This window comes from Leptinotarsa decemlineata, unplaced genomic scaffold (genome assembly GCF_025532065.1).
Source record: "Leptinotarsa decemlineata unplaced genomic scaffold, Ldec_3_MD MMD2_P_RNA_scaffold_14, whole genome shotgun sequence".
Classification (NCBI taxonomy): Eukaryota; Metazoa; Arthropoda; class Insecta; order Coleoptera; family Chrysomelidae; genus Leptinotarsa; species Leptinotarsa decemlineata.
Window position 1 is genome coordinate 13,259,211 of NW_027412528.1, and position 24,520 is coordinate 13,283,730.

The 24,520-nt window shown below is 35.2% G+C and overlaps 1 protein-coding gene across 2 annotated transcripts in view; it reads left to right on the forward strand.

The window, feature by feature from the left end:
• LOC111511857 (STAM-binding protein-like A) overlaps positions 1–24,520 on the forward strand; it is a 52,638-nt gene that overhangs the window by 20,841 nt on the left and 7,277 nt on the right. For both annotated transcript variants that reach the window (XM_074179536.1, XM_074179539.1), the window contains exons 5-6: positions 9,773–9,910; positions 15,991–16,103. In XM_074179536.1, coding sequence (XP_074035637.1) covers positions 9,773–9,910; positions 15,991–16,103 — 251 coding nt within the window. The remainder of the gene's footprint in view (positions 1–9,772; positions 9,911–15,990; positions 16,104–24,520) is intronic.

Here is a 24,520-nt window from a genome sequence, read left to right on the forward strand (position 1 = left end):
CACTCAGAAAATGGGGGCACACCGCCCCCATATAAAATCGGCAAAGGTTAATGCAGTCAAGCTGCTGAAAAATAATTCCATGAAAATCCAAAGATAAATAGATAAGTACTTTCTGATCATTCCCATATTGATTTCAATTTATGAGCCACCGGTAGACAGCTGTTTCAGCCTATTGGGCATCGTCTGTAACGGGCAGGCGGTCCTCGATTGAAGACAAAATGTAAAGAACCGGAAAAGTACTTGATAAAAATAGTTGCGTAAACGCAAGCGAAACATAAGTGGAACCACCTCTTGGTGTGACACCCAAGTCAACAATAGGTAGTTCCACTTATGTATCGCTTGCGTTCACGCAGTTATTTCTATTAAGTACTTTTCTTGGCTTTTCACATTTTTTCTTCAATCGAGGACCGCCTGCCCGGTACTGACGATGCCCAATAGGTTGAAATAGCTGTCTACCGGTGGCTCTTAAATTGAAATAAATATGGGAATGATCAAAAAGTACTTATCTATTTATTTTTTGATTTTCATGGAATTATTTTCCAGCAGCTTGACTGCATAAACCTTTCTAGATTTCATATCATTTCTAGAAACGTGGATTCGTTTTCCGATGGCATTTCAGGTTAGCTTCCCAAATTTCTGCTACCGCAGTTGTCGGTTGATTGGTAAAACCACCAACACTGACAAAAAACTTGGCAAGTTGACTTGGGTGTCACACCAATAGGTGGTTCTACTTATGTTTCGCTTGCGTTTACGCAGCTATTTTTATCAAGTACTTTCTTGGTTTTTCTTATTTTATCTTCAAAAGTACTGATCTATTTATTTTTTGATTTTCATGGAAGTATTTTCTAGCAGCTTGACTGCATTAACCTTTCACTGTAAAGACAGTGAAAATACAAGAAATCGACAAGGCTGAGATTCCAAGTAGATACCTCCACGAATCTTTTTTATTGGAAATGCCGCTAAGCCAAGAAAAAGAGTAGTAAATTTGAATCTTCCAGAATGTATATATAATAGTAAATTAACCCTGCTTCTCATTAACATACAGTCCATTCGAAACAAAATTGATGACTTATATATTTATTTAGAAAATCTTGATTTTCCAAAATTAGTATTAGTTACAGAACACTGGCTGAAACCACAGGAACCAATAATTGTACCAGGTTATAAATGCATCTCTAGATTTGACCGAGTTACGGCTGAACATGGAGGAACCCTGATACTAGAGAATGTAAATGAAGATACATGCTCCTTTGTTAAGGTAGAAAAATTCAGTAATTTGTTGGAGGAGAAAAATTTTGAGTTCTCCTTGGTGTACTGTGAAGCGTTTCCCCTGTATGTTCTGTGTATCTATAGAACGCGAGATAACAATAAAACCCCTTCCGAAGAAATGACCATATTTTTCGAAAAGCTCGAAATACTGCTGACACATCTTCCAATGAATTCGAATATTGTCCTAGCAGGCGATTTGAATATAAATTTTGAAGACAAATCAAATCGTTCCTGTCAGCTTCTAGAACAGTTATTAGACTCCTTAAACTTAACCATGCACGTGCAATCCGCAACACATATTTGCCGGAGTACATCTACTATAATAGACTATTTCTGTTCTAATTTGGATGAGTCTAAGGTAACCTGTTCAGTTTTGTCAGCAAATCTCTCAGATCATGAAGCCGTTCTCAGTACACTCAGCTTCCCTGGTAAAGGCATTTCTAAAAAACATAATATACTTGGGCGTATATTTTCTAAAAACAACTATTGCAAATTTCAAAATGCCTGTGATCAGGTCAACTGGAACAGAATCATACATATGAACACATATTTGAATACACTCAGTAATATTTTTGAAAGTGCTTTCCCTATCACCATAATCCGAAAAAGGTAAGGAAACCTTGGATAACAAAGGGCATCAAAATATCAGCCAAAAATATGCGCTCATTGAACTACATTAAAAAGTTTCATAAAGAGGAACACCTACAAAATTATTGCAATAGGTACCGAAGTGTATACAACAGTGTCATAAAACAGGCTAAGCTTTCATATTATCATACCAGGATTAATACTGCCTCCAATATAGCAAAGGAGAGCTGGATTATTATAAATGAAATCCGTGGAAAGAGCAAAAATCAAATCGATGAAATCAATTTGAAACCTGACTGTTTCAACGATTACTATTGCTCTATCGCAACTAAACTTACTAATGACATTTCCACTAACATTCATATTAATCCAATGCAATATCTTGAGAATGTAAGAATTGACGAAAACTTCTTTTTATTTCCAACAGACCCAGATGAAATAAAGAGTGCTATGAAGGACATTAAGAACAAAAAGGCATCTGGAGCTGATGGTTTGTCTATAAATATGCTGGAAAAATTGCCCCCGGCAGCTATTGACGCGCTTACTGATATAATAAATGAATCGTTTGTCTCGGGAACATTTCCAACAATACTTAAATCAGCCATGGTGATCCCAATTTACAAAGGAGGGGATAGGGAGGATCCATCAAATTACAGACCAATATCCCTTCTATCTACTATTGCAAAAATTATAGAAAAATTAGTAAAGAAGAGACTCATGTCATTTGTCATTAAACATAAAATACTAAATGGTAACCAATACGGTTTCCAAACCAACAAAAGTACAAATGACGCTATCTATAACTTTTTAGAAAATGTGTACACTAATCTTAATAATCAAGAAGCGACCGCGGCGGTGTTCTGTGACTTATCCAAAGCTTTTGATTGTGTGAATCATGGAATACTGTTGCAGAAGCTTGAGTACTATGGCATCAGAGGCATATCTCATAAATGGATGACATCTTACTTGCAAGACCGGGAACAATATGTGAAAGTTTCGGGTGCAGTATCTGAGGAAAAAAAATTGACCAGCGGAGTTCCACAAGGTTCTGTCTTGGGGCCCATATTATTTTTGCTATATGTGAATGATCTCACGAACTTGAATATTAGTGGTAGGTTCACTTTATTTGCAGATGATGCAACTATAGAGTGGCACACTAAAGATAAGAATATTCTCGGCCAATTGATCTCCTTAGATCTAACTGAAATAAAAAGGTGGTGCGATGCCAATCAAATGGTCTTCAACTCTAAGAAAACTAAAGTGTTATCATTTAAATGGGACATCGACAAAATACAACTAGATAATGATACACTTATGAAATCTGATAATTACAGATTCTTAGGTGTTGTATTGGACCATAATTTAAAGTTTGATGAGCATATTATGGCAATGGCAGAGAAATTGTCATCTGGGTGTTATGCTATCAGAGTTATTAGAAATGACATCGGTTATCTTATTGCTAGAAAAGCCTACTTTGCTCTCCTGGAATCTCACATCAGATATGGGATAGCATTTTGGGGAGCCTGCTCGCAAGCGTTGTTCTCAATGATCTTTAAGCTACAAAAGAGAGCACTGAGATACTTATGCCATGTTAATCACCAAACTTCATGTAAACCCTTATTTACATCTCAGAGGATACTCACGTTAACATCAATATTCGTGCTAGAATCAACTAGTTTAGTTCATAAGCATAAACTACATTTATTAAAATCTGACACTGCACGTAATACTAGGGCAAATGGCCAATATATACCTTTATCAGTCCCCAGAACCACCCAATACCAAAATTCAATTGTTTACAATGGTACGAAAATGTTCAACCATCTACCGAAGCAAATTAAAAATATTCATAGCACTCCGAAATTCAGAAGGGCTGTAAAAAATTTTTTAATAACAAGACCGTTTTATGATTTGAGGGAATTTTTTGAACAAAATTTTGAATAGTTGTGACAGCAGTACAAAATATGTCGTATCTATGTCTCTCACTAAATAGTTTTAAAGGTAGGTGTGTATGTATGACTATATATGTATGTACATATTAACTGTATTAAGAAATCAAACATTTTATAAAATTATTATATGTGTGTACATGGGTCTATGTACGTGTATATGTGTGTATATGTATATATGTCTGTGTGTGTGTATATATGTATGTGTATGTATATATGTATATGTGTATATATGTATATATATTATTTTAATGTTTTTATCATCTGACAATTCTTTCCTGTTTTGTATTTATAACCAATTAATATAGAATAAATTAGGGAAAACTGTTTTTCTTTCTATTCTACTGTATTGTTGTGAAAATATTTTATAGAAACATGACTGTATATATACATTAAGTACATCCACTTTTAACATCCGACAATCCATATTGGTTTGCATAATTTTAATTTCATTTAATTATCATGACTTCCTGCTCATTTTAAGCAGTTAGGATTTATGTACTATTATATTTAGGAGCTTTGTCAATAAGAATTCTATTCTTCAGATAATAAAGCATGCTTTGATTTGATTTGATTTGATTTATATATATATATATATATATATATATATATATATATATATATATATATATATATATATATATATATATATATATATATATATATATATATATATATATTAATGTAGGTAACAAAAAGGATTTGAAGCTTTATATCTTCTATTAATTATCTGCGAGCGCTTTCGACAGCTGGTCGTGCTGTCATCTTCTAGGCACACTTCTATCTGCAGATCTGAAGCACCTCTTCGATCTTCTGTTCGTAGAGATCAGTATCCGTCAGAACAGTAGCGTTTCCCTTATCTGCAGGCAAGATCTTGATGGTGTTGCCTCTCCGTAGCCTGTTGAGAGCTCTTCGTTCTTCATTGATGATGTTAGAAGTTGGAACTGGTTCTCGATCTAGCTGTTCTCTGATTTTCCATCTGAATTCTTCTGCCTCGATCTGATCAATAAGGGAACTGGTGGATTCTACTGAAGTTATTATTTCCAAAGTGGGCACAGATGTTGGTGCAATGGTGAAGTTTAGACCTTTCCTCAACAAAGATTTCTCTATGTCCGTGAGCGGGCGGGAACTCATGTTGATGACGTTGGCGGCTTCATAGTTGTCCTTTTCTCGTTCTTCATTTGGGCATTGTTTCGTTACTAACTTTCCCCACTTCTTGTTGTGGGTATTCTCCATGTCTTGTCAGATCTTCAAGCACGTGCTTTCAATCTTGGCCAAGATTGGTTCATGATCCTCTTCCAAGGTCTCTCTTCCTATTTCTTCAAATCGTTCTGTGGCATCCTGCATCAGAGTTGACCTCTTCCAACGGTGATAATTAATTTGAGACCGTATTAGTGCTCGACTGGCGCGTTCCAATATGCGTTTGGCTCTCTCTCCTGGGATTGGCGATTTCAGAAAAAAAAACCTTTGGGTATGATGTTGTTGTCTCTAGCTCTGCACAAGAAGCTGAGGTGAGTTTCCCTTTTGGTAAGCTTGACCATAGTCTTCTCATATCCTCGCAAAAAGTCGCTGGTTCCGGGTCCGTTCCGGGTCCGTTCCGGGTATTCAACGTTTGTTTGAAGGTGGTTGACATTTGCCAGTATTCATTAGAGAAAGGCTTCTGTCAGCTTGCTGCATATACAATGTGTGAACTACGTCAGAAAAAACGAGTCATTGCTTGAAGAAACATCATCATGTCATGAATATCCAACGCGTAAAGGAAATTTATTAAAGGTGCCTAGACACAAAACCTCCAAATTCAAAGAATCATCACTATATAATGCAGTCAGCCTTTAGAATACGCTGCCGTCAGCTATTGCTATTACACAAATTGAAACGGACAAGTTATTCTACAGAAGCATTAAAAATTCTTTACTAGACAAATGCTACTACAGTTGCAAAGAATTCCTGAATGATTGTAACTGTTAAATGTCTCTATATTGTGGATGTATGTCTGATACATAATTATTTTATTGTTGTAACTGTAAAGAATATGATGTATATGAAATATTCTGGGTGTATTGTTTACTGTAAAAATTATGACTTGCCATATGTACAATTTGTACCCAGCTGGTCAATAAAGAATGTGAATTTGAATATAAAAAAATTGAATTATACGAAATCCAAAACAACTAAGAGAATATATTCTAAAATAGATTGACAGTTTTGTAGTTTCACATATTTTTATTTGTTTTTATGTTAATTTTATTTGTTGTATTATTCTTAGTATTTTTTTTTCAATTTGCATGTTACATTGTCCTTACTATAAACACGTAATGTTTCTTGTGATTAATAAATTCATTCATTCATTCATTCATTCATATGGGGTGTTTTTCAGTCAAGAGTGATTCCTAAATCTTTGATTGTATTTGTTTTCAGTTCCGATTGTTTGATTTTATAAGGACTATTTATGGGATTTATGGGAAAAAGTATATTTATGACATTTGTCTATATTCAATTGCAATAAGTCTATGTCATACCATCGTACAAAGTTAGATAAATCGTACTGTGGAAAATGAGAATTGAAACTTTCTAAGTTTTTCATTACCTTCATTTGTAACTAACGTTACTGAAGTTTCGTCCTATAAGGACATTTTCAAACTGTGATAATGCTAATTAAAAAACTAGTGAGTAAACTAGATCGATTTGATCATAAGTTTGAAAATGTCCTTATAGGATGAAACTGCAGTAACCTTAGTTACAAGAAAAAGTAGTTAAAAACATAGAAAGTTTCAATTCTCTCTTCTTCATTATGATTTCCTACCACATAGTAACGGCTACATTCATCAATTCAAAGTCGTACTGTAAAAATTCAGTATCAGATGAGTCATCAATAACTTTGAACATCTTTAGATAATCCAGCAAACAAGAAATTCACTATAGAGAATAACAGCATTCAAGTCATTTACAAATAAGTTGAAAAGTAATTGTCCTAGATGAGATTACTGCGGTACACCAGATGGAACTGTGATTGAGGAAGATATTTAATTACCATATTCTACATATTGAACTCTGCAGGAAAGCAATAATTTCTTACATAATTATCAGTTTGGGTTTAGGAAAGGTAAAAGTGCCATAGACGCTATAAACAAATTAGCTAATAACATTATTGAAGCTTTTGAAAATAAAGAATCCTGTTTAACTATCTTCACAGATCTGTCAAAGGCTTTCGATTGTGTCAGTCATGATAAACTGTTGGAGAAATTAGAATGGTATGGCATAAGAGGAATTCTCAATAAAATAATTGAATCATATTTAGCTAACAGAACACAAAGAGTTTACAATAACAATATGATAAGTCAAGAACGTGTTATCAAAAGAGGAGTCCCACAAGGATCCATACTGGGGCCTTTCCTTTTCCTAATTTATGCTTAAGACTTACCTTCATATATGCATCTCAAACTAGAATTACTGACAATATTATACGCTGACAACACGTCATTTTCTGTACATATAGATAGAACCCGTGATGTTGATAACATATCAGCAAATATTTGTGCTTCTGCTAAACAGTGGTTTGACTCTAATGAACAGTATATGAATGAAACAAAAACAGAAATTTGTGTATTTTCAAACTATTGCACTGATGCCATTTCTACGTCAGAAAGTAACGGGTGATTTTTTTGAGGTTAGGATTTTCATGCATTAGTATTTGACAGATCACGCGGGATTTCAGACATGGTGCAAAGAGAAAGATGCTCAGTATGCTTTGACATTTCATCATGAATAGACTTACTAACGAGCAACGCTTGCAAATCATTGAATTTTATTACCAAAATCAGTGTTCGGTTCGAAATGTGTTTCGCGCTTTACGCCCGATTTATGGTCTACATAATCGACCAAGTGAGCAAACAATTAAAGCGATTGTGACCAAGTTTCGCACTCAGTTTACTTTATTGGACATTAAACCAACCACACGAATGCGTACAGTGCGTACAGAAGAGAATATTGCGTCTGTTTCTGAGAGTGTTGCTGAAGACCGTGAAATGTCGATTCGTCGCCGTTCGCAGCAATTGGGTTTGTGTTATTCGACCACATGGAAGATTTTACGCAAAGATCTTGGTGTAAAACCGTATAAAATACAGCTCCTGCAAGAACTGAAGCCGAATGATCTGCCACAACGTCGAATTTTCAGTGAATGGGCCCTAGAAAAGTTGGCAGAAAATCCGCTTTTTTATCGACAAATTTTGTTCAGCGATGAGGCTCATTTCTGGTTGAATGGCTACGTAAATAAGCAAAATTGCCGCTTTGGAGTGAAGAGCAACCAGAAGCCGTTCAAGAACTGCCCATGCATCCCGAAAAATGCACTGTTTGGTGTGGTTTGTACGCTGGTGGAATCATTGGACCGTATTTTTTCAAAGATGCTGTTGGACGCAACGTTACGGTGAATGGCGATCGCTATCGTTCGATGCTAACAAACTTTTTGTTGCCAAAAATGGAAGAACTGAACTTGGTTGACATGTGGTTTCAACAAGATGGCGCTACATGCCACACAGCTCGCGATTCTATGGCCATTTTGAGGGAAAACTTCGGAGAACAATTCATCTTAAGAAATGGACCGGTAAGTTGGCCACCAAGATCATGCGATTTGACGCCTTTAGACTATTTTTTGTGGGGCTACGTCAAGTCTAAAGTCTACAGAAATAAGCCAGCAACTATTCCAGCTTTGGAAGACAACATTTCCGAAGAAATTCGGGCTATTCCGGCCGAAATGCTCGAAAAAGTTGCCCAAAATTGGACTTTCCGAATGGACCACCTAAGACGCAGCCGCGGTCAACATTTAAATGAAATTATTTTCAAAAAGTAAATGTCATGGACCAATCTAACGTTTCAAATAAAGAACCGATAAGATTTTGCAAATTTTATGCGTTTTTTTTTTTAAAGTTCTCAAGCTCTCAAAAAATCACCCGTTATAAAATTTTTGGGAGTTCATCTTGACTCGTCTCTTGCTTGGACCGCCCACATCAGTAATCTTTGCAACAAACTAGCAAAATATGTTTATGCCATTAGGCGAATAGCTACAACGGCTGGTCAGAAAGCAGCTCTAATGACATACTACGCCTTGTTCCACTCAGCAATGAGCTATGGGTTGCTGTGCTGGGGTAATGCAAGCTACACCCATCTTCAAAGAGTATTTATCTTGCAAAAAGCTGTTGTATGTAGCATTGTTAAAGCTGAATATAATGAACACTGTAAGCCTTTGTTTGAGAATACAGGAATCATGACTCTGTTCTCACAAATTATTTTTGACAATGTTCTGCATGTCAAAGAAAATTATCACACACTCACAACACACTCGGATATTCACTCCTACAAAATACGCAATGGAAATAATATTGTGCCCCTCTTGAGAAGATTGGATAAAAGCAAATCAATTGGCATCACTTGCTTCAATTTACTTCCTGAAAAAATCAAACGTCTGCCACTCAGACTTTTCAGAAGTACAGTGAAAAAACTTCTCACTAAAATGAGCCTGTATATACTCTGAGTGAGTTCAATGTTACTCTTAAGGATTCGCTTGGAGATACCTAGTGCATCTTTTCCACTTTTTATTCATGTTTCTTTATACGTTAAGAATTTTAAAAATGCATTTTATACTCTAGATTTAATTTTATTGTTACATTTACAGCTTTTTTAGGTAACTGTGCAATGTAATAGGTCCAAAATATTTGTATTTTTTATGGGCGCAATAAATGTCTATTCTATTCTATTCTATTCTAATGTTCAATCCATTTCAGAATGTTTTCTTGAATACCAAAAGCTTCCGGGGTAATGACATAACCAGTTTAATAATTTCTTTGTCATCAAGTATCTGCAGAAGACCTACAAACAAGGCAGTCGCCTAAAACAAAAAACTTTTAATGATTTTGGAAAATGAAGGCCCCTAATAAATCGTCATTTTTTTAACAATATCTGTTTTATTTCAGGAGAGGAATGAATTGATCATAACACACATGATTTTACCTAAGCAAAAAGGAACCTCCGATTCCTGTATGACAATGAATGAAGAGGAAATATTTGATTATCAAGATCAGCATAATCTCATAACTATAGGCTGGATTCATGTAAGTGTCATTCTCTAATGGGTGTTTTGCTTTCAATTGTCTACAGCAGGGGTCTCCAAACTACGGCCCGCGGGCCAAATCCGGCCCGCCAGTGTCATCAATCTGGCCCGCGACAGCCAATGATTTACTGTCATCAATCTGGCCCGCGACAGCCAATGATTACCTAATTGTTGTTACTATTGCTGTGATAAGTTGAAGAAGAAAACACAGAATGATAATTACTCGGTTTTATTTACTTGCAAGTTAAAACTTAACGACAGAAATGATGACAAAGAAAACTAAACTTAAGTATCTAATTTTAAGCATATTAATAACTAACAAATAATTGAAATGAATCACAGTAAAACAAAAACACTAATGAGATTTATGTAATTGTGATTTTCCACCGACAATACTTTGTAGTTGTGGATCAATTTTACTTGTACCAATTATCAAAAGAGATTTAAGATGCTCATCGGTTAATTGAGATCTGTAAACATTCTTTGTGTACTTCATCTTGGAAAACGTTTTCTCACACAAGTAAGTAGTACCAAAAACAGAAAACAACCCACAAGCAAATTTATGCAAATTATCAAATTGTTCTAAAGGAAGATTCTTATAAAATTCCAACAAAGATGAATTTTGATATTTGTTCTTAAGCATATCACTGCACCGTAAATCAATAATTTCCATTTGGACTTCCGGAGCCAGGGTTTCAATGTCAGAATCAAAAGTATTTTGAAAAAGCTTAATTTCATTCGCGATGACATCAAAATCTGAAAAACGAGTATCAAAATTTATCTTCAAAGCACTCAAAGTTTCGATTGCAAAATTGACGGGAAATTCAGTCTCTGTAGTGTGGCTGAATATTTCACATGTTTCAAAATGTGTGAAACATTTTTTACGTAATTGCGATTGAAATAGTATTATTTTCTGCCTGAAGGATTTGATATTGGTGTATAAATCAGAGAGAAGCTGATTTTCTCCTTGCAATCTCAAATTCAGTTCGTTCATATGATTTGTCAAATCGACATAGAAGGCTAACTTCCACATCCATTCACTATTTTCTAAATCGGCAAAAGGGCGCTGCTTCTCATTTAAAAAAATTTCGATCTCTGCTCGAAGTTTAAAAAGCGCTTAAGGACTTTTCCGCAACTAAGCCAGCGAACGGCAGTATGATATGGTAAATCATTTTCTCCAATCTGTTGAATAAACTCGCGGAATTGTCGGTGATTCAGCCCAGTGGATCTGATGAAGTTAACAACTGATATGACTAGTTTTAGAACTTCAGACATATCCAAATATTTTCCGCACAAGGACTGTTGATGAATGATGCAATGTAAGACTAATGGTTTTGAACCTCCATCATTTTCTACAGCCTTTGACACAAGTGCAACCACTCCTTTATTTTTACCATACATATTTTTGCCTCCATCAGTTGTTATAGATTTCAAATCTCTCCATCGAAGGTTCTTTTTATTAATGGCATTTTCAACTCCCTTAAAAATATTTGCCCCAGTTGTCGTGCCGTGTATACTATCAATATCAAGGAGTTCTTCATACACTTCATAGCTTTCATCTACTCTGCGAATAAAAATCAACACCTGAGCAGTATCTGACACATCCGTTTACTCATCCAATGCTAGAGAAAACCACTCATGATGTCCATTTTTGTCAGACAGTTGAGATGATATATTTTCTGCGATGTCTTGCACCCTCCGAGCCACGGTGTTTGCTGACAAACTGACACTTTTAAATAAATTTACCTTTTCGGGGCATATTTCTTCGGCTACTGCAATCAAGCATTCTTTTATCATTTCTCCATCGGTGAATAGTTTGCCACGTTTTTCGATTTCAAGAGCCACACGAAAGCTGGCGCGAGTTGCAGACTCTTGTTCAGTATTCTGCGATTTGAGTCCGCGTTTCAAAGCTTCAAATTTTTCCTTCTGCAAACTTTCTGTATACTTGGAGTAATTTTGAAGATGTTTCGATTCATAGTGTCGTTTAATGTTATAGTCTTTGAGAACAGCTATGATTTCATTACAAATTAAACATAGCGCCCTATTACTGGACTCAATTACAAAATAGTGTAAGTTCCATTTTTCTTGGAATGTTCTGCATTCACTGTCGATTTTTCGCTTCTTTTCCATACTAACAAATCACACATAAAAACAATAAGTCAAATCAAAATACTTTTATTGACGGGTGTTACTTTATTTCACAATAGACAGTTTCGCTTCCTTCGCCTTTCCTACGCAGACTAACTCGCAGTTGCGCCGCTGGACTTTTTATATGCAATTATTACTGCCATCTCGAGGTGATCGGAATACACTAGCTAGAACCAGAACTTTCTCGAACCAACGCGGTAATTCCAAATATTTAATTACGTCTAATGCCACCTAGCGGGTAGCTGAAAAAGGTAGTACATAGTACCACTACTCGCCACTAGATGTCGTTAGGTGTCACAATACACAATAATAATTGAAATGCAAAAAAGCGTAAGTTTGCTTAGGTCACGCACTTTGCGACTATCCTAGTCTAGAAATATAGTCAAGGGCAGAAATTGGCCCTTGGAACAAACTGAAAACATCATTATGGCCCGAAGGCTTCAAAGTTTGGAGACCTCTGGTCTACAGTGTCTCTTTCATTTAATGTCAGTGAAAAATATATTATTTAGTTTCGCCCCAACATGAGTTGTTTTTGTATACAAAAGCTCGTGAAGTGCTGCGATAAGAATAATTGTTCTCAATGAGTTTTGGTTCGAATGATCTCTTGAGGATGCTAACTTGGTAGCGAAGCGCGATTCCAGAAACCCTTATTTTCGTTCTGGTGTTGGGAATGTGTTTTCAATAGATTCATTTTACGCCAGAGGTTCCAGTACCTATCAAACTTACTGAGTAGTGATCGTTGTGGAATGATGAGCGTTATAGAAGTGATACCTTTCGGCTTTCACCAGCCGTTTTGGATAGTGGTGTTCAACTAATGCCTTTTTCAACTCACTATATGGTTCACTACTGATAGTGATTAGAGCTAGTATGTCATTTAGAAGACAATATGCTTCTCCCTCTATCAGCGTCGAAAACATGGGGCCTTTTTTGTCTTCATCTACCCCATTGCAAGTAAAAAGCTGCTTTAAACGTACGATTTACGATTGAACATCCGACCCTTTTGGGTTGAACGCTTCTATTGATCCTATTAATGCCATGCTGACTACTTTGTAACTCCTTGACTCTTATCCTACACGTGTACAAAAAATACTTTCTTCTTTTACTTAGGTTTGGTCTCAGCTTCCAGATGGCGCTATTATGACCAGTGCTCTTTTTATTACGGTTAAAACGATAATAAAAACTTTGTCCAGGGAGTGCAAAAGTCTTGCTGAACGCAATAGTGCACCTCATCTCTATTCTTCCCAAATTATTAATTTTTGATAGGCACGCCTTCCTGCGGCGGACATATACATACATACAGGGTGTTCCTTAAACACATGCTAATATTTAAGGAGGTAATTCTTAGACCCATTTCAAGGAAAAAACGTCCTATGGACGTATGTCCTAAACGCCTTAACTTTTGAGATACAGGGTGGCAAAGTTTTCAAAAATAATCAGTTTTTTAATAATAACTGAGATAATTTTGTAGACATCTTTGGCATATTTGGTACATATGTTCCATGCCTCAAGGCGCATTTTCTGATGTACACAAATTTGTATTTTTCCAAACAGTGGCATCCCTACGGGTTTTGCATTGAATATTTTTGGGGAAAAAGTACTACGCCAATGCTTTTTTTTCAAAATAAAATCATTTTTAAAATCCTCATTTATTTTTGAGAAAATTTGATCTCCTGGTATTTCTTTGTCCGACGCATGATTTTCACTCAAAAAAATGAAAATCGACAGAAAGCAAATTAAGATATTAGATCAATTCTAAAATGAATGAGAATCTGAAAATTGCTTCATAACTCATTACCAATTCCCTAATAATATTTGAAAACATAATCTGCAAAAAAATAAATTTTTCACAAAAACGAGTTTTATTTTATTTTGTGACAGTAAGTCTAAACGAATAGCACAAATTTGTTAATTAGTAATAATACCAAAACTGATTATAAAAATTGTTGGAAGTGGCCACCTGCACTTAGTATGCATGCTTCCGCCCTTCTACGCATGGAATTACGCACCCGTTCAAATATTCCCGGCGTATTTCGTATAGTTTCACACGAGGCAACTATTCGCTCTCTTAAATCTTCTAAAGTATTAACGGGAGTTTTATACACAAGAGTTTTAAGGTGACCCCATAAAAAAATCTAAACTGTTGAGATCGGGGTATCTTGCTGGCCATTGCTGAGGTCCTCCGCGACCTATCCAACGATTAGAATAAACTGTATTTAAATGGTTTCGGACAATTACACTGAAATGAGCAGGGGCAGCGATTCCTTAACGCAAGTGGCACATCTTCCAATAACCCAGGTAAGTCTTCTTCGAGAAAGTGTAAATAAGAACGACCATCAAGGCGTCCTGATAGAAAAAATGGGCCTATTAGATGATCACCTATAATTCCTGCCCATACATTAACCGAAAATTGGTGTTGGAAATGGGTTTCGGTTATTGCATGGGGATTTTTTCAGCCCACACATGATTCCTATGGAAATGTTGAATGGCATTCCGAGAAAAATTTGCTTCGTCTGTGAACAAAATTTGTGTCTCAAACTGCGGATTTAGTGCAATACTTTGTAGATACCACTGACTGAAGTTCACACGCTGTGGAAAATCTCTGGGGAGTAATGCCTGCACTCTTGAAATATGGTATGGGTATAACAAAAAATCAACTAAAATACGCCAAACAATTTGATGACAAATATCCAGAGTTCTAGCGATTTTCCTCGTACTCGTCTCAGGATGTTCCTCAATTTCTTGCAGCACCGCTTCCTCATCCTTCTTACTACACGAGGTCTACCTTCCGGAGTCTTTTTCTTGAAACTACCAGTTTCCCCAAGTCGACGATGAGTATTTGAAAAGGTTCGGCTATCTGGTAAGGCACTATTAGGATATCTTTCCTGATAAATAAGCCTGGCTTCTGTTGCATTACCATCGGCAAGGCCATATACGTAATGCATTTGCGCCATTTCCGCATTCGTATATTTTACCATATTTACTGATATTCAGAAAAACAGCGGACTACCAAAATAACTTCAAAATCAATCAAAACACGCTGTGACAGTTTTTAACACCAACACCTTACTTTAAACCAACATCAATATTAGCTACTGACGTTTGTACATACAGAGAATTCGTTTTTTATTGCTATGGTGGGTACGCTGTTTTTTATGCTTTTAATCTTTAAAAGAAATCACATATCGACAAACTCCATATTTCCAAGAGATGCAGTAAATAAATTCTGCTACACCTCATTTATTCCAGGATAACTAAATTTATGTTTTCAAAAATTATTAGGCGGTGCTGCGTTATGACGTAGTTTTAATTGAGAACAGTGCATCTGACAACAAACAAATACCTTTTAGATCCTCAATTATTTTGCAACAAATCTGATCTCTTAGTTTGCTTTGCGTCGGACAAATAAACCCAGCAAATCAAATGTGCTCAAAAATGTATGGAGATTTTAAAAGTAATTTTTAATTCAAGATAAAGCAGTGGCGTAGTATTTTTTTGCCAAAAATATACATTTCAAAACTCGTACGTACGCCACTGGCAGAGAAAATTAAGAAAATTGTACATCAGAAAATGCGCCTTGAGGCATGGAACATATGTACCAAATATGCCAAAGATGTCTACAAAATTATCTCACTTATTATTAAAAAACTGATTATTTTTGAAAACTTTGCCACCCTGTATCTCAAAAATTAAGACTTTTAGGACATACGTCCATAGGACGTTTTTTCCTTAAAATGGGTCTAAGAATTACCTCCTTAAATATTAGCATGTGTTTAAGGAACACCCTGTATATTCGATAGACTTGAGGCCATTGAGTTGGAAGTACTGCTTACGGTTGTAAAAATGCGATTTGAAAGGGTAATTAATTCATGAACATAATACTATAAATATTGATTTTTCCACTAGTTAGTATTTTCAATAAATATTTCGTTCCAGACTCATCCCACACAAACAGCATTCCTGTCGAGTGTGGATCTTCATACTCATTGCCCTTACCAGTTACTTATGCCTGAGGCTATTGCGATAGTGTGCTCTCCAAAATATAACGAGTAAGTTATTAAATTACTTTTATATGAATATCAATAGGCAAATGTCTTAAGTTTTCGCGAAAAATGAGTACTTACTACTCATCTTAGCAATTAATTTTTCTGTGGACTCTCAAAAAATACAAGAAGAAATAGAACCGTGATCAAATGAAATATGATTGAAATGAATAGTCAGTACAATAGTCTGGTTCACATGTACTAGATTTAGCTCTTTTTGGTGACATTTTTCAGCCCTGTCCAAAAATTACGTGTCATTAGATTCGTATTTTGGCCTAGAAAGTTTAAGGAAAGGTCCGAAAACGCGCCGATAAAAATTACAAAAGTTATAAACAATTAAGTGAAAAAAAAATGGGGCTTTAGTTTTTTCTTAATATCCCGGAAAATTTTCAAAATTTTGGAAATTTGTTTGAAAAATGTTACAAAAAAAAAGTACATGGGAACTGACAGACAAGCAGAAAGGTTGATTAGCCTATCTCCAAAGTAGGCTTTTAGAGGAGATATGTGACTGGTGTCTATAGAGGAATCATCTCAGTATAATGGGAAATCAAACAGTTGTTGAAGTTACTGGGTTGTATGGAAATGAGATCTGTTTTGTCCATTTTAATGTCATATGTTTTTGTAGCTTCATATCTCAGTGATCAATAGAGAATTTTATGCTCTATACATTAATGCTGTTCATTTTTTCCAAATTTTCAGCATGATGTCATTAAGCTATTTTCGGCCAAATTTTCTCTACGCATTAAAATTGAACCAAAGTGCTGCCGTGTTGTAAATTATCCCCTAAAAAAAAAATACCAGCCGCCGCTGGTCGTCATAAATCAATTGTGACGTGATCAAGATCGCGTGCGACGTGCGCTTCGTCTTTCTTCTAGTTAGATGCAACGTTGCTTTGGTAGACTTCTAGCAAATTCCATATTGGCTTCCAGAGGATTCGATTACCATATATAATCGCTACCCACGCCCCGATAGAGAAGTAAAATTTAGCGGACAGTGCGGTACAGAGCGATCTACTAAGACGATAGACATTTGAATTAGTAGTTGAAGTTTTAGTGAAAGTGTTTGATTCTATCAACAGTGAAATAATAATAATAGTTTAATAATTCTTTAGATTATGTCTAGTATAATATAGAACAAGACAGTATAGTACAGTAACAGTATAAGATAAATTAATACTTATTGGAAATATTTTACGCAAATTGTAGTCAATATAATTTATTGATGTAACTGCATGAAAGCATGTAAAAGGACTCAATATTGGTGGTTAATTATTTGTAATTGGTTTTTTTTACTTGAATTGAAGGGATTATATTTTTTAGGAGTGATTAATTTTTGGGAAAGAAAGTTTTTGGCTTTCTACTACTCCATCTTGATACAAAAAAAGAAAGCAAGAAAGTAACTGTATACATGGATGTGTAGATCATGCAAAGAAGTAACTTTCAGACACAAACTGAAAGAAAGTCCTCCTGAAACAGCTACTTTCATATAAACATTGAATTATACGAAAGAAAAAATTCTTATTACTATTTCTTACTTAATACAGAATAAGTCAGGTGTCAGGAACAGTTTGTCCACGCGAGTTGTCCATTATACAAATAAGTGACTTAAATTATGAACATAATTTCAGATTACAGATCATACATGAAAACATCTAAAAGCAATGAAAACAAGTGGTTTGATAAAATATGAAAATATGCATCCATACATGAAACAAAAAATCAGTTGAAATCTGTGTCTATAGTCTATCCATTCCCAATTGGAACGGCAATAAAAATAAGAGTACAGTCATAAACACTTCTTGCCTGTGGCCCCTAGTCGCCCAGATAGTTAGTAAACGTGCTATCAAATGTAGTTGAGGAATGAAGGCTCGGCTAGCTGGACTGGCTGAATACTAATTTTTTGTCCGTTTCACTATATTTCTTTATCAGTGCCGTGTGTTCGTGGGGTTAACATTGTTGCCGTTAGCTCTCAGTTCAATTTGTACAGGGTGATTCAAAAGTACTTTGACAAACTTCAGGAGGTGATTCCTCACAATATTCTAATATGAATTGTCCAAATAAATAAATGTCCGGAAACGCTTCGTTTCCAAGATACAGGATGTTGAAGTTTTATTTTTATTTTCGTTTTTTTTCAAATAACTTGAAATACTGAACTTTATTAAACGAAATTTAGTAATAGGAGGTGTCAAATTCGAACCTGATTTTATTATTGCTCTTACTCGTAGGGGGCGCCACCTACACGTCTTTTTCTTTTTTAAAGATTCATAACTTTTTTGGGCGTACTTCTAGCACAATTTTCAGTAAAAAAATCGATTCCTCTATCATATCTACGTAAATAAGCTACCCTTGTTACTAGTCGCTGTAAGCAACCGTTTTCTACATATTTGGACTTGAAAACTTCAAGTCGATTATTTGATAATCGATGCATGTTGAAGTTATTACGAATATTTTGCATTTTTCACAAGAATGCTTTGGAAATAAATTTGACGTTTGTGAGAAGTTTTGGTAATTACATATTTTGTGACAGTTAGACGTTTTGTTGAAGTTTCCTTAAGTAGAAGTAGAAAACACTTATTTTGAAAAAATGGATTATTTGAACAATAATGCTCATTTAGCCGATATGCATTTCGTTTATGGTCTTGCGGATGGCAATGCGCGCGAAGCAAGACGTATTTACCAGGAGCGATTTCCTAATCGAGTACTGCCTTCAGCTCCAACATTTGCTAGTCTCCACCGTCGTTTGGCAGAAACAGGTAGCTTTAAGAGGGCAGCTGATATTATTGGAAGACCACGAGCAGTCCGAACCCCAGAATTGGAAGAAGCTGTTTTGAACGCTCTTGAGGAGAATCCAGAAACAAGCACAAGAGTAATTGCTGAAGCTGTCAATTCTACTCAGTCCACAGTTTGGAGAATTATCCACGATCAACAGTTTTATCCATACCATATTCAAAGGGTACAAGTTCTTTTGCCATGAGATTTTCCCCAACGCATTAACTACGTGTCAATTGTTGTTGAGAAAATTAGCTGGAAATCCTCAATATTTAAGATATGTACTCTTCACGGACGAGGCAAACTTCTCCCGAAATGCTATCACAAACTTTCATAACAACCATGTTTGGGCTCTCGAAAATCCGCACGCAGTTAGTGAAAGGCATTATCAGTATCAATTTTCTGTATATGTATGGGCGGCAATAATTGATAATTACTTGATAGGTCCTTTATTTCTTCCGCTCCGACTGAATGACGCAACTTACAGACACTTTTTAGAAAATGAATTGCCGGGACTACTTTAGAATGTACCATTAGAAATTCGTATCTGCATGTGGTTTATGCATGATGGGGCTCCGGCCCATTTTAGCGTTGTAGCCAGGGAATTCCTTAACACAGTCTATCCAAAGGTCCCCAGATCTAAACCCGATAGATTTTTATTTTTGGGGACATTTGAAGTCACTAGTTTATAAGACTCCAGTAGTGAACGAGGAAGATCTAAGAAACCGAATAGTAGACGCCTGTGAAACAATAAGAAACACACCAATAATTTTTGAGCAGGTACGAGATTCAATGACTAGACGACTGACTGACTGTATCTTCACTGAAGGTGGACACTTCCAACAATTTATCTGAATACAATATAGTTTCGTTTATTTTAGTTTATTCTACATATTCAAAATTTCCTGAAATAAAATATTGACATTTCTTGCAATTTTTATTAAAACAAATACTGATTATGCACCCTTGATACAAAAATAACTATTTCGCTTAAGGATGTCATAAAGGAATGTACCCAACCGTAATGACTTCTTCAAACGAGTAAAACGTCAAATTCATTTTCAAAGCATTCTTGTGAAAAATGCAAAATATTCGTAATAACTTCAACATGCATCGATTATCAAATAATCGACTTGAAGTTTTCAAGTCCAAATATTTAGAAAACGGTTGCTTACAGCGACTAGTAACAAGGGTAGCTTATTTACGTAGATATGATGGAAGAATCGATTTTTTACTGAAAAATTTGCTAGAAGTACGCCCAAAAAAGTTATGAATCTTTAAAAAAGAGAAAGACGTGTAGGTGGCGCCCCCTACGAGTAAGAGCAATAAGAACATCAGGTTCGAATTCGACACCTCAAAAACCTCCTATTACCAAGTTTCATTTAATTAAGTTCAGTATTTCAAAAGTTATTTGGAAAAAACGAAAATAAAAATAAAACTTCAACATCCTGTATCTTGGAAACGAAGCGTTTCCGGACATTTATTTATTTGGACAATTCATATTCGAATATTGTGAGGAATCACCTCCTGAAGTTTGTCAAAGTACTTTTGAATCACCCTGTATATGAGTAACCTTCAATTGAAAATTGTTATACTATATGAGTTATTACCAACTTTGGCACTACAGAAAACAATTGCTGGTGGGTGTCATGAAAATACGAAAGAATAAAAACAAAATAAACCAATGAGACTGTAGTGTTTTCAGCATACTTGGATGAAATGGATAATTCGGATGCATATTTGCTGGCGTTATGGATATACTTGGGTTGTTCTTTGAGTTATCTCACCTTTCCTGTTCATCTCTTCCACCCAATTCAAGCATAAACTTCTTTGACTTCATATCTAACTTCAACAATTTCACCTTGCATTTTTTCTGTCAATTATCTGTGAAGACTTTAGCTGAATTGTTCAGTTGCTGGATTTTGTCTTGTCTCTCTTGGTCACACTCTTTCTGTGCTTTTTGTTGCAAAAATGTTTCAGAACTACGTTCCTTTCTTATTTAATTTTCTTATTTTTTCCAAATATCCTTTTAAACTTTCAAGTCATACTGCATTGGACCGGGGAAGGTTTGTGGGGGTACTCTTCTTTGACCTTTCTAAGGCATTTGATTCTATCAATATTAATGTTGCTCTGGGCAAATTATCTGGATTGGGATTTCGGGGCATTTTTTTGTCGTGGCTCGCATCTTATCTTGAGTATCGGAAAGTTTGCGTAAAAGTGGATGATTGTAGATCTCAACTTTTTGATGTTGATTTAGGGGTTCCTCAAGGATCAGTTTTAGGTCCCTTGATTTTTCTTCTGTACGTCAATGATTTACCAAATTATTTGAGCACTGAACACATTTTTTTGTACGCAGATGATACGACAATTGCCATTGATGCCGAAACCCCAGAAGAACTTGTGCAGAAAATGAATAATTTGTCGAAAGAATTTACTGATTGGTGTAGTGACAATTCCTTAATTGTCAATCCTGACAAAACAGTGTGCCTACAGTTTTATTCTCGTACAAAAATCTCAAATGATTATTTTGTTCGCGTAAACAACAAAAATATATATTTTTCGGATTCAATAAAATTTCTGGGCACATATTTAGATGTAAATTTGAAGTGGAATACACACGTTGATCAGGTGTGTAAAAGGCTCAATAGTAGTTATTATGCAATTTTGCAGCTGAAAAATATGTTCACACTAGAGCAATTAATAAACGTGTACTATGCTCTCTCATATTCACATATTTCTTATAATATTGTCCTATGGGGAAGTACGGCCAACGCTCGCAGAGTTTTCATCAGTCAAAAAAGACTAATTCGTCTAATCTTTGGCTTAGATTACCGAATGACGTGTAGAAATCATTTTAAAAAGTTTAAATTACTGACAGTACCATCGATCTACATTTATAAAACTCTAACATATGTTAAACTCAACATCAAGAGCTTCTCAAAAAATTCTGACTCTCATGACTATGCTACGAGGCATGGTGACTTATTTAGAAGTATAAAGCACCGTACATCACTTTACGAAAGCAGTCCTAAATATAATGGAATACGATTTTTCAATCATCTCCCAAGTGATATCAAAAACGAAAAAAATATTAACAAATTCAAAGCAAGTTTGAAAAACTATTTAGTGGAGTCTTGCTTTTATGACATTAGTGAATATTTTGCTAATTCCTAGTTTTTTTTTATTTTGTTGTTTGCTTGTTTGTATGGACGATATGTTTAAAGAAATATAGTTATATGTTTATCGTATGTATATATGTGTACTTGTATATGTCTGTCTATTTACATTTTATGACTTGTCCTATATCATGTGTATGATCTTAAAGGATGAATAAAGATTATTATTATTATTATTATTATTGTTACACCTAACTAGAAATTGTCCCGTTCTACAAATTAGACACTAAAAGGCACGACTTCGTTGATCCTTACCATTCACAAGTTTCATTTTCTGAGGCTTGCCCTTCATATGGGCACTAAAGCTGTTCAACAGAAAACCCTTTTTCTATTGAATTTTTATTTTCATTTTGTTAAAATATGCCTATAGTAAAACCAGTAATGATTGAGAGTAAAGCGCGTTGTCATATCTAAATTTTACGTTACCAGTTTATAGCAGAATCAAAATATAGTAAGCAGTAGAGTTGTAGGTTGTGGGAAATTATAGATAATACACAATACTAGTACGATTAAAAGGTATTATTTATGACAAAAATCAGTAATGAGCTTGTAATGAGTAATACTTATACATTTCCTGCTGATTACTGATCAGTTAAAATTCATTATTTTCTGTATACCTAGTGTTAGATATTTATTACAACTAGTGGCAACGCTGTACGCAACGATATTTCTGTCTTTGTCACTTTACCGTAACTTCCATCTCATCGTTGCAGTCCTCACTAATGTACTTGCAGCCATGAGCGTATCATTGGTTTGTGAATTATACAGCGTGAATTGTACGTTTTACAGTTAAGTTAGTAAGCAATCGACGTGTTGTGATAACAATTGGTAAAAATAATAGTGCTAATAAGTGTTTAAGCGTTACATAATTATATTTCTACACCGTTCTCAAACTACTCAAAAAATGGGAGACATGGTCGGGCCTTCCACGTCGAAAAAGGTAAAACGGTCGGAGTCTCGGTCAGTAAGAGAAAAACAAATTGTACTGCGAGTATTTCACTGTCTTGAAAGAGATCATCAGCCACCAAAAGATGACTTCGTGCATATGTGCTGTAATTGTACGTGTGTACCTCTGAATAACCAACCGGGCATTTCTACATCATTAAGTTCCACAATTACAAAAGATAAATTAGTTGATATGTGCTTTGATTATACCGGTGTACCAAAATCATCGATTTACAAAATACTAAGAGAAGCAGAAATTCATGGGGACGTACAAACGCCAAAAACTAGTAGCGGACGAAAAAAAATCAGTTGATGAAGAAGCCAAAACCAGTATACGCAGAACTATTCACAGTTTCTTTTTCAGAAATGAGCTGCCCACACTACAAACAGTTCTGGAGGCACTTAGCGATCATGAATTGGTCCCAAAAATGGGTAAAGAAACTTTTAGGAAACTTGTACACGAAATGAAATTTACGTACGGGAAAGTTGACAGGAAAAGCATTCCCATTGAACGTCAAGAAATAATAGCATGGAGAAGAAACTATCTAAGAAAAATTGACGAATTTAGGAAGCTGAAAAAAAAATTGTACTTCATGGACGACACATGGGTTAACCAAGGACATACGGTCAAAAAAGTATGGCAGGATGGTAATATAACAAGTGCACGACAAGCCTTCAATGAAGGTTTGTCAGTTGGGTTAAAACAGCCATCTGGAAAAGGTAGTCGTCTGATAGTTACACATATAGGAAGCGACAGTGGATTTTTACCAAATGGTGAATTAATATTTAAATATAAGAAAACAGGCGACTATCATGAAGAGATGAATGCGGAGGTGTTTGAAAAATGGTTTGAAGGCATCATTCAACTTGTGGAACCTGGGTCTGTCATCGTCATGGACAATGCCCCATACCATAGTCGACATTTAGAACCATTACTGAAACAATCATGGAAAAAAGTAGCAATTCAAGAATGGTTAATTAATAAGAACATCCAATATAACAAAGATAGTTTAAAGGTAGAACTACTTCAGCTAACAAAATTACACACAGACAAATATAAAAAATTCGCAGTGGATGAAATGGCGTTAAGTCGTGGAATTACAGTTTTAAGGTTACCACCATACCACTGCGAATTAAACCCAATAGAATTAATCTGGGCGCAAGTAAAAGGATATGTGGCACGAGAAAACAGAACATTTAAATTAGTGGACGTGCAACATCACCTACAAGAAGCTATTCGAACTGTTTCTGCAGAAGACTGGAAGAAATGCATGCAGCATGTTTTAAAAGAAGATCAAAAATGTGGGACGTAGACAACCATATTGAACACAATATTGAACCAATCATAATTCACTTTGATGATAGCGGTAGCAACAGTGACGAATCTGAGGTTGAAGATTAGACGAAAATTTGTACATTTACATTTATATCATATTCTATTATCAAAAATTTGTAATTTGTATTTTCTAGTATTTCTGACGATGAGTTTAAGTTACTCGGAAGCTTGAGAATAGTTATAAAAAGTTCACTTATC